General features: G+C 45.7%; 1 protein-coding gene across 1 annotated transcript in view; it reads right to left on the reverse strand.

The window, feature by feature from the left end:
- The window catches only part of LOC310781920 (protein NLRC3-like), a 201963-nt gene that overhangs the window by 183869 nt on the left and 5996 nt on the right, over window positions 1-12098 (reverse strand). Inside the window, exons 2-4 of the mRNA XM_083642563.1 lie at window positions 9429-9504; window positions 8482-8637; window positions 7978-8103 (exon numbers count right to left, since the gene is read on the reverse strand). Coding sequence (XP_083498689.1) covers window positions 7978-8103; window positions 8482-8637; window positions 9429-9489 — 343 coding nt within the window. The 5' untranslated portion in view covers window positions 9490-9504. The remainder of the gene's footprint in view (window positions 1-7977; window positions 8104-8481; window positions 8638-9428; window positions 9505-12098) is intronic.

The following is a 12098-nucleotide window of genomic DNA, read 5'->3' on the forward strand; positions in this document are numbered from 1 at the left end:
CGTCAAAGGCACTTCATCCATGTTTATGATCTGCTCCGGTTCGATGGAATAATCCTTGATCTTCCTTTGTGTGTATTCGCCGAAGTTTGCGATTTTCTCCTGGTAGTCGGGAGGGAGTTGTTGGCACACAGTCGTCCGCGCCCTGACAGACAGTCCCTTTCGTCTCATGAAACGGAAGCACCAAGATGGCCCACCTCTGAAATGTTCAATTTTCATCTCGGTGGCGACTGTTTTGGCCTTCAGTCGGATCTGCACCGTGGAAACGCCTCGGCCGTCTGCTCTCTGGGTCAACACCCAGTCCTCAAGGGAATCTTCAAGCTCCGGCCATCTGCTTTTGTGGCCTCTGAAGGACTTTTTTGTCTTCTTACACTGAGACAGTTCCTCCTGCTGCTTCTTCCAACGTCTCACCATCGACTCATTGATGCCCAGGGTACGCGCTGCTGCTCTGTTTCCCTCTTTTAGTGCGAGTTCGACTGCTTTCAGCTTGAAAGCTGCGTCGTGTGAATTTCTGCGTACCTTCCCCATGGTCAAGTCAAGTCAAGTCAAGTTTATTTATATAGCCCTAATTCACAAGCATGTCTCAGAGGGCTTCACAGAAAGTATGTCTAGCTGATTCTAGCTAACACACAGTAACAAGAATATACAGAATAAAGATAACATTTGAACATTTGAAGAAAGCAGGAGAGGAGGAGGGAGGGAGAGGGAGGAGGGAGGAGAGGGGGGAGGTGGGGAGAAAATAGGAAATGTGGAGAGGTGGGAGGGCGCAGGGGAAGGAGAGCAGTGGGAATGTGAGAGAGGGGAGAGGACAGAGAGGAGGAGAGAACAGAGAAGGAGAGGTGGAAGGGTACAGGGGAGGTAGAGTAGAGGTAGGGTCTAGGGTGGAGGGAGGGAGGGAGGAGAGGGGGGAGGTGGGGAGAAAATAGGAAATGTGGAGGAGGAGAGAACAGGGGAGGAGAGATGAGGGTGCAGGGGAGGGAGAGCCAGGGTAGGGGTAGGGTCTAGGGTTGGGGGAGGGGAGGGAGTAGGATACGGGCCCGGATTAGGGCGAGGGTGGGGAGAAATGGGAAATGTGGAGGAGGAGAGAACAGAGAGGAGAGGGTGCAGGGGAGGGAGAGCAGGGGGAATGTGAGAGGGAGGAGAGGGCAGAGAGGAGGAGAGAACAGAGAAGGAGAGGTGGGAGGGCGCAGGGGAAGGAGAGCAGTGGGAATGTGAGAGAGGGGAGAGGACAGAGAGGAGGAGAGAACAGAGAAGGAGAGGTGGAAGGGTACAGGGGAGGTAGAGTAGAGGTAGGGTCTAGGGTGGAGGGAGGGAGTAGGATACGGGCCCGGATTAGGGCGAGGGTGGGGAGAAAATGGGAAATGTGGAGGAGGAGAGAACAGAGAAGGAGAGGTGGGAGGGTGCAGGGGAAGGAGAGCAGGGGGAATGTGAGAGAGGGGGGAGGACAGAGAGTAGAGGTGCAGGGGAAGGAGAGCAGGGGAAGAAGAGCAGGGGGAATGTGAGAGAGGGGGGAGGACAGAGAGTAGAGGTAGGGTCTAGGGTGGAGGGAGGGAGTAGGATACGGGCCCGGATTAGGGCGAGGGTGGGGGGAAAATGGGAAATGTGGAGGAGGAGAGGACAGAGAAGGAGAGGTGGGAGGGTGCAGGGGAAGGAGAGCAGGGGGAATGTGAGAGAGGGGGGAGGACAGAGAGGCAGAGAAGGAGAGGTGGGAGGGTGCAGGGGAAGGAGAGCAGGGGGAATGTGAGAGAAGGGAGAGCAGGAAGTGGCAGGGATTCAGGAAAATAGGGGAGAAGAGGAGAAGGAGCAGAGGGGGGGGAGAATGAGGAGAGAGCAGGAGAAGGGAGGGGGGGGCGGTGGGATGTGGGGGAGGAAAGAGCATGGAAAGAGAGGAGAACAAGAAGGGGGAAGAAGGGAAGAAGCGGGGAAAGGGGGAAAGAGAGGGGGGGGGGAGAAGATCAGACAACTGACTACTCTAAGCATTAACCAGAGCTAACTGGGACATAGTATCTAGCTAATCTACAGCCTAATCTGGCCTATCCTACCCTGCTCTAGTCTGATTTTAGCCTGAACACTAACAGGTCAGCCTTAGGCTGTAGCTAATCTATCGCCTACCTAAGCTGTTCTAAACCAACCGGCAGCCCTCGACCAGTGATGAAGAGCACCGATGCCCCCCGACCCGGCCCCCGCCCACATATGGCGTGGGAGGGAAGGCCAGGCCGGGACACAGCGGCACCCCCTCACCCCCAGTGAACGCAAGAAAACCTTTCCACCATATGGATCGCCGCATGGATTGCCCCAGTGACTTGGCTGAGGAGGAACCTTGTGAGGTCGTTGTGCTAGGGGCCAATTGCTGCGGCCCAGGCGGACCCAGCCCCCACGCGACCCGCCCCCCCAGCCCCCAGCCACCAGCATAGTGACTGAGAGCGTGAGAGCAGGCCACGCGGGGGACGGGCCCACCCACCAGGCCACAGCAGCGGACCCCCATCTGGGGACTCCCCTCCGAGACAGGCCGAGAGATGCCGGGCTAAACCATGCACAGAGTTTCCGATAATGAAACTCTGTGAATGGTTTATTATGGAAATAAAATGTACAGAGAACAGAAAATTGAAAATGTAAAAAAGAGTCCAACAGAAGGGATATAAAAATGTAATTTTTAAATTATCCTAAGATCAGGGAAGGGAGTTGAAAATCTAAAAAGTAGAGTCCAAAAAGAAATAGAAAATGCATGGTAAGTGAGCGAGAGACTGCTCGTCTTGTTGTGATTCCGGGCGCTGATGAACTTTGAACCGGTAGGAGTAACCGGTTGATTTCCGCCAATGATGTCAAGTCTTTAATACACAAAGGCAATTCAAGGTGCTTTACAAAAAAATAATCGAAAAAACAAGCAGCAAAGCAATGCACATAAAATGTGCTGATGAAGCTGTGTAACCTGTAAAATCCATCGATTTTGGAGGTCACCGAGTGGCCGTTTGCTTACCGTAATTACCATATGTAAGGGTTCACGCACAGAGGGGATTGTTGGCTGTTTGAGGAAGCTCCCATTTACCGTATTACCGTAACATTTCAACAAAACAACATAACACAACACCTTTGTTTATTTCGACAGTGCACACAGTGTCCGCGGTGTGGTGAAAAGAGGGCAACAGAGGAAATTAAAACAGAAGTGGATTTATAGGTAGAAAGAGTGCTAAAAAAGAGAGATTTTATTTGTATTTGGAATTTTTTTTCTGAAAAAATCCATAGATTAGCCGCACCGTTATATAAGCCGCAGGGGCCAAAAAACGGGAAAAAAGCCGCGGCTTATAGTCCGGAATTTACGGTAGTCTGCCTATGGCAACTCAATCTACTAATCTACTTACCTAATATCTATCAGAGACCAGCCTAGACCTATGCACCCAAATGGGCCAACTTTGGGGGTGGGGGTGTAGCCTATATATTTGTATGTGAAGGTATATTTGTATAAAATACTTTTGTCACTATTGTTATTATTATTATTGTAAACCTCCCTCCCCCATTCCACTGTGATGTTTTTAAAGGGGCCATATTATGCATTTCTTAATTTTGTATCATATATATGTTGTTACAATCTTGGATGGTCATATTAAACATGGGCTAAGCTTCAAATAAATATGTGAAAGTGTTTTAATGTTACCCCCATGAACCCCCCCTCCCCCATGAACTCCCGTAGACGAGAGGACATGGATTTATGCCGATTTTGTGCGAGAGCCATAGTTCTAGTGACGTCAGGTAGGACTTGTTACCATGGTGATGCCAACTTTGCCAAGCCTAGCCCGGGCCCGCGGCGCGCGCGCCCTGCCCCTCCCTTCCCTGTTCTGACATTCCAGTAGACTGCCGCGACAGTGTAATCACAAGGGATTTCTGCATTCTGGCCGCATTTCAATCTAGTATTAAACATACTATTGGTTCATGTTGGAATAAAAACACTGCTTGTATCAATAAAGATGCACCATTACTAGGGATGTCCGATATTATCGGCCTACCGATATTATCGGCCGATATTAGCATAAAAAATCGATATCGGAAAATATCGGTATCGGTTTTCATGCCGATTTTTTTTTTTTTTTTTTTTTTTTTTAATACAGGGGGAGTCTCACTGAGAGCAATGCTCTCTTTTTCAGGAGTGCCCTGTTCACATTCACACACACATTCATACCTGGAAGCTGACCAGTACAACCACAGTCTGATCTGTTGGCCACTGAGCAGCTCCACTGGAGCGGTTGGGGTTAAGGGCCTTGCTCAAGGGCACCTCAGTGGTGGTAATGAGGGAGGGGCAAGCGCTGCCTTTTCACTTTCCCCACCCAGATTTATCCTGCCGGTCCCGGGGATTGAACCGACGACCTTCTGGTCACAAGCTCGCTTCTCTAACACTTACAACTTTAACACAACATGCATATTATATATTAAACTCTTCAGCTACATTAAGCTACATTATGTAACTTGTTACGTGAAATTTTGGTGGAAAAAAAGCCCGCTTATATCGGTATCGGTTGATATCGGTATCGGAAATTAAGAGTTGGACATTATCGGATATCGGTAAAAAAGCCAATATCGAACATCCCTAACCATTACTACTACAAAATGAAAAAATAATTTTGAAAAAGACCGAAATAACAACTTAAATCGAGTTCTGTTTAGAGGGGGGAAATCAGCGTCAGGCTGCCCGGAGGAAAACGGCACACCAAAAAAATCGTCACTCCTCGCCTTTGAGAAAATCTCCAAGGCTGTGAGGACGCTGTGTTTGCTGCAGCCAAACACAGTGTCCCCTCCGTCCGTCCGTCTCTCTCTCTCTCTCTCTCTCTCTCTCTCTCTCTCTCTCTCTCTCTCTCTCTCTCTCTCTCTCTCTCTCTCTCTCTCTCCCTCTCCCTCTCCCTCTCCCTCTCTCCCTCTCTGCATGATTGTGGTTTGCAGTGGTTCTCAACGTGGGGTCCGGGTCCTCTGTCTGGGCAGAGGTTTGCGCAAACAAACTTTCCCCCCGCTGCCCGCCTGGAGTATTTCGGAGGGTGGGGGTTCTTAAAGGGACAGGAGCTAAAACAGAGCGTTTCAGACAGAGACTGAACTGAAGGGGGCAGTGAGAGCCAGTACAAGATAAACTGAGTTTTTTAAACTATGAATGATGCAATAAGTTACTCTACTGGAGGCCAACAATAAAATAATAATACATTAGCAAAATATGGGCCCTTTAATATATTTTATCTTTGTTTACTTCTTTATATATTTTTATATTTCTTTGGTTACTTATTTATTTCATGTTATTTGTTTTGCTCTCTGGTATAGGTCAACTGGGTCAAGTGGGCGTGGCTACATAAGGTGAATAGGGACGGGTGGGCTGGGGAGGATAGGATAGTGGGGGATAAGTGGAGATATGTGGGGGTTGTTGTTTTAACACATTGAGTGCCAGCCGTTTTTTCAATCCTGTAGGTAAGTTGTGCCAGTTTTTTTTTTGAGGATTCTGGCTCATTTTACAAGAGCCGAGGATTCTTTTCTGTTAAGACTTCGTGAACACCAATCATCTAAAAATAACTAATAGAATGTGTGCTTTCTCTGTCTAAAAGAGTTAGTTTGCAGAGTTAGTAGTTATGTAGATATTAGCCGTTGAGTACAGCATGGTTTTAGCGTCTGAGACAGGAAGCTGAGATAATCGCAGTTTTGTGAAATTCAATCAAACTGGCAGAACAGTCACCTGCCTGTGATTATGGGTGCCCTTGGGCAAGTCTGTATACTGTATTGTGTGTGTGTGTGTGTGTGTGTGTGTGTGTGTGTGTGTGTTCGCGCGTTGCTCCGCGGCTCTGAGAGGAAGAGATCTCTGTCCGTTCTTTGCCCCCACAGCGTGTCTGTCTCCCACTCTGTGTGCTCTCTCTCTCTCTCTCTCTCTCTCTCTCTCTCTCTCTCTCTCTCTCTCTCTCTCTCTCTCTCTCTCTCTCTCTCTCCTCTCTCTCTCTCTCGGGACTAGAGAGAGAGAGAGAGAGAGAGAGAGAGTGTGTGTGTGTCTCCAAACTCCTCCCTCCGTCTGTGCTGCGGAGGGGGTGGAGGCTCCGCGGCCGCTTTCGGGCAGTCTGGAATGTAAAAAAACTGGCTCGTTCGTGTCGGCTGAGAGGTTTGAAGAAGCTTTTGCGATTCTGGTCTTATTTATGCGCAAAGGTAGTCGAGTGTGTGTGTGTGTGCGCGCGCGCGCGTGTGTGTATGTGTGTGTGTGAAATCGAAAGAGTTTTCGCCCAGCTATTTCCTTGTAATTAGACTGGCTTTCTGCAGCGGACCCGCCGTGGCTGTGGCTTTCTCTCTGTCTTGGGAGAGAACTGTCGCCACTTAGTGGTCGGTAAAATAGATTATACACATTCTCTTCCTCCAATATTGATATAGAAGACGTAAAAGGGGTTGATTGATGTCCCACCGTCAAAAAAAAAAAATGTTTATGTAAGACGAGATAGCTCGTCTATGGCACTCAACCGTTGGATTATGTAAGACGAGATATCTCGGCTATGGCACTCAACGTGTTAATGGAGGGATACAGGCTTTAAAAAGAAAACTACACGTTGTTTTTGTGATTTTGTACTGCTGCTTTTTTCACTAAAAATATGTAAAAAAAACTAGGGCTGTCAATCGATTAAAATATTTAATCGCGATTAATCACATGATTGACCATAGTTAATCGCGATTAATCACAAATTTATCGCACAATTTTTTATCTGTTCTAAATCTACCTTAAACAGATATTTTTCAAGTTTTTAATACTCTTATCAACATGGGAGTAGACAAATAGGCTTGCTTTATGGGGATATGTTTATTATTATTGGAACAATGACAAATACTGTCCAGAATATTCTTCAGAATAACCTCAAGGGTGTGCATGCTGAACCATATACTGTATAGTGAAGTAGAAGCATGGCTACTGTAGTAGGCTGCATAATTAGCCTACTGGTTCATCTGAACAAAACAAACTAAGAGCACAGCTTAGAATGGCATTTATAAATGTATTTTGTAATATAGCAGCAGTGTTAGTAGGCTAGTGAAGACGACAGTAAATATCGGCAAATGAAGACTAAATCTGAAAGACTGGATGCTGTTGAGATTTGAGGCTGTCTTTAATTGTGCGGAACAACATAGGAGAGCTTTGTGTTTGTGCAAATAATATGGGTAGTATCATATTAGTATGTAATTGGCCTTTGGTAGGTTATTGTTATTATTGCTACACTGTAGTTAGAATACTTACGCATCTCTGAGACTGCAGTGTCAGTCTGTTAACAAGTAGTCTCGCTGGCCAGACTAGTTAACGAGCCGCAGCTTGTGAGCGAGGCATGGCTCTCTCCGTGCCTCGCACTCTCCCCGCCCCTCTCTCTCGCTGTCTTGGTCTCTCTATCTCTCTCTCTCTCTCTCTCTCTCTCTCGCTCTCTCCCCGCCTCTCTCTCTCTCTCTCTCGCTGTCTTGGTCTCTCTCTCTATCTCTCTTTCTCTCTCTCTCTCTTACTGTCTCGGACATCTTCTCAATTTGCAGGACGTGTGAAGTCATGTAAATGCTGTGCAGTCCCGCACAAAGCAGGACATCTGCTCACCCTACTTGAAGCTAAACTTGCCATTTTATACCCTTTTCTTACTCCTTTTCTGCTCCTCACGGAGATTTATTTCTGCTTTAGGAGGCTACTTCCTGATTTCCAAAACTACGGAGCGGACCAAGATGCATCACAGAAAGTGCATGCGTTAATCGCGCGTTAAAATAAATAGTAAAAGGAATTTGCGTTAACGCGTTATTATCACGTTAACTTTGACAGCCCTAAAAAAACACATTTTCCTCTTGTAGATCACAAAGTGTAGCCTACTAATCGTCTTCTTCTTTGTGTTTATTGGCGGATCACAAACCAATAGGTGACTGCTTAGTTAAATCCAAGTGGTGAATTCAGGGGAAAACAACACAAAGCTCCACATCAACCCAGTTGAAACTGGACAAACAGCCAACATAATAACTTACAGATGACTGTGAGTTGAGTCTTGATGTTGCCGAAGTTGTTGATCTCTGCTGTGTACAATCCACTGTCTTCTCTGGTCAATCCTCTGATCCTCAGCTCTCCAGTTAAAGTGTTCAGGTCACCACGATCTTCAAATGCAGCAACATGGTTAGGGTTAGCATTCTTAAAGGATATTTTTAACAGCCTATTTTCACCTTGGTTTATGTTGTGTTCATCACCCAGAACACAATTTTCCAATTTTTCCCACCAAAATCTAATCAATTCATTCTTGATTCCAAGTGGATGTTTGAGCCAAATTTGAACAAATTCCCTCAAAGCCTTCCTGAGATAAAATGTTAACAAGCATGAGACAGACGTAGGCTACGTACGCGCAACCTGAAAACATGATGCCTCGGGCCACGGCTAAAATAAAAAATAAAAACGCACCATTCAGCAAACATCTGAGAGAACAACTTGTCTCCTCTCCTGTTAAACCTGAGCTGAAATCATCCTGAGTCTCAGTTTACCTTTGAATTGACGATAGGAGGATATCGGCCCTCCATCCCACTCCATGGCGATGCCAGTTCCATGGTACCACTCTACGTTAGTGATGGGACCAGTCACAGAGGACAAGTCTGGCTTGAGGACAACACTGCCCCCTAGTTTCCCATAGAGTAGTTTTTCTGCAAAGACAGAAAGAATGGAAGCTGTGACATTTTAAATGTGAGCGTGTGTTTTGGCAGTGTCAGGGGGGGCGGAGCAACAATGCTTCAGCTAAACATCCAACCTGCTTTGAGACTTAAAGACATGTTTTGATGTTTTGACTCATTCTGATATTTGTCTTCGTCAGCCTGTTGTGACATAAAGGTAGAAACTGTTTCATCAGTTGTTCTTTAGTGATCCTAATAACAGCTTGTTAGCACGGCCATCGTTCCTCCTTGATCCTGAAACACTGACAGTCTCATTCAGGGTTAAAACCAGGGCTGGACTTACAGTATGTGGGGGCCAATAGAGTACCGCAGAAATGAGTCCGGAAAACATGGATGCTAACACTTCCGGGTTCTTCACTGTTTCTGCCTTCGAGATTTTTGAATGGGTTTTTGGCACCATGCTGAGGTGGGTTAGGGTTACCCTAAGTCCTAAAGGTGGCAACACAAAATCTATAAAATTCCAATATATGACTCAGACTAGTATCTGCAAATGTCTCAGAGCAAAACTGAAATAAAACTTGAAAAGCCTAGATGAAATCATCCCCACCACCATATGGATTTACCAAGATTATTAAGTCAGGATTCTAAGATAAATATATCAGAATATTTTTATTTGCAGGAGTCATTCATTTGTAAAATGAAAATAAGCTGAAAACTGCATATTTCCCAGGGGAATGCAATGTGCTTCCATACAATTTACACGCGCTTTATACTCAATAAATAAATAATGAGTATTCATAGCTAAGCCTGTAAATCAAACTTACGGGACTCCGCAGCCAGCAGGCAGACCCACATCAACCAAGTCAGAGTTACAGAAGGCGACATCCTCTTCTCTGTAACCTATAGGGTATTACAGGATAGTATATTAGCGTATAGTACTTTACATTGTATTACAGTATATTAGAGTATATTACAGGGTATTACAGTTTAAAATACATAGAGAAGAAACATACTAGATGAAAATGATCTCATAGAAATAGATTAAATGAGCACAATCTCTTAACAGTGCATTCCATGGTGGTGCCACGGAATGTGCAAAATTACATACCAGGACCACGACCACGGTCCTGGCTGGACCGTCGCTGGAGGCCGCCTGACGGCGACGCCCAGTGGTCTTTATTTTTTTTAACTTATTTTTTACTTCAGTATTTCAAACACAGCAGCACAGACAATAAAATCAAATTAAGCAATAATGAAAACAATAATAATCGTCCATTTTTGGCATCATTACATCATGATCCTATATGCATATCTGCACCATCTTACTCCAGTGTTCAGATACTACTTGCAATCACAAAACCCATAACATGAAGTGTACGATAAAAAGAAAGAATGGCAGAGTTAGAAAGACGGAAAAGCACTTTCAACTGGAGTTAAGACATAATATTCAGCAAGATTGGTATTTACAAGTTTTTTCAGAGCAGTGATATGCAGGATCTCCAACAACAGTGGTCCTACAATATTTTACATACATACCCACACACATCGACACACAAGCGCACACAAACAACACCTCTGGATGAAAATCGACATTCTATCTATATCCATACACTCACACACACACACACACACACACACACACACGTGCAGGCATGTGCACGCACACACACACACACACACAGTCACACATGCCGATTCATGGTATACACGTAATAAACAATTATGTACAGGAGAGAAAGAACAAAACTATAAGAAAATCCTAAATCCTAAATGAGCTAAGAGCTTATTGTGTGTGTGTGTGTGTGTGTGTGTGTGTGTGTGTGTGTGTGTGTGTGTCTCACGCCCGTAACTCTCTCCTCCCTGCTCTGCTTCCTTCTCTCTCTTCCTCTCTTTGTTTGCATCTTCGTCACAGTTTCCAGTCTATTTGGGGGGGGGTGGCGGCTTTAACCAGTTAAAAGTGATACAGTTCCCCGCTACTGTGAAGAGGATTTGGAGAAGATACTTTTGATTCCTTCCTTCTATCCCATCCGGTGTCATTCCCAACAGAGGGAATCTTGGGTCTTGTGGGATGTCCATATGCATTATTTCTCTAACAGATCAAAACATGTCATTCCAGTAATTTTCCAATTTTGAGCATGAGCAAAATATGTGTGTGTAATATTGTCCACCTGCCCCACATTTTCTCCAACAGTTGCTATAGATGTGGAAGCATTTATCTTAGCTGTTACTGTGGTGTTCTGAAGAACCTGGTTGTTCTGAAGAACCAGATTTTACGAATAAGAGCCAGAGTTCTCAGTATATTGCTACTCAGCTGCTTGGCAACGTTATCTGAATGCTCAAAACAAATGAACCACTGAAGATACATCTTGGCCATCCTGGCAGGTGATTGGCACTCAGCCCGTGACACACCTGATCACCACTGCCAGTCTATAGTACTAACCCTATACACAGTATATATATACTGATCACCACTGCCAGTCTCCATTGTAAAAGTGTATTCAGCCCGTTACCATGTGAAAGCAATGCAAGGCTGAATCAGTGAGAACTCTTGTTACTTGTAAAACCTGAGTTGGTTTTACATCATCTCAAACTCGAGTTCTCACAATACAGTTGCTACAACGTATACCCCCATGCTGGCCACAGAGGGCACCTCTCCAGTGTAACCCTTCTGACCCTAGGAGAAGTCAACATGGGATACCATGATAATCTATAGATTATCCACAATGCTATGCAGACAGAAGGACAAGGAGGCATTCATGATCCCATTTCATGCTATTTTTTGCTGTTTAAATTTCAACTAGTGTGATAAACCTTTTATGTTGCCTTAAGTTATGTTTTGTTAAGATACTTTAATGGTCCGATAGCCTCCTGTTAGCATCAATAGCCTCCTGTTAGCATCAATAGCCTCCTGTTAGCATCGCTGGCTGCTAGCGAGAAACAAGGGGAACTGAAGGCTTTTCCCTCAAACCTGCAGGCAGAAAGCAACACAACTCATTACTGTACTGTGACTACTTCTAGAGAGAGGAGGGGACAGAGAGAAAAAAAACAGCAAGGGAGAGGGGGGGCGTGGAGTGGACTGGTTTGACCCAGGAAATACCAATGTCTGGGTTCCTGTTTTAACTCATTACTGTACTGTGACTAAATAGAGAGAGATAGGGAGAGACAGAGTGAGAGAGAGAGGGGCAGAGAGAGAGGGAGACAAAGAGAGTGGAGTGAGAGGGAGACAGAGAGAGAGTGGGGGAGGGGGAGAGAGAAAGAGAGAGAAAGTGAGAGAGAGAGTGGGGGGTGCCATGGCACGAGTCCGATACCTCACGAGTCCGACACCTCACGAGTCCGAAAAAAGAGGCATTGGACAGGGGATCATGCGGGTTCTATGTTCCCCGGGTTCTATATTCCCCGTTTTTCACTAACCCTAAACCTAACCTCCCCCAGACCCTAACCCAAAACCTAACCTCTCCCACCCCCACGCCTAAACCTAACCTCCCCCAGACCCT

The sequence above is a fragment of the Poromitra crassiceps genome (genome assembly GCF_964638095.1).
Source record: "Poromitra crassiceps genome assembly, chromosome: 9".
Classification (NCBI taxonomy): Eukaryota; Metazoa; Chordata; class Actinopteri; order Beryciformes; family Melamphaidae; genus Poromitra; species Poromitra crassiceps.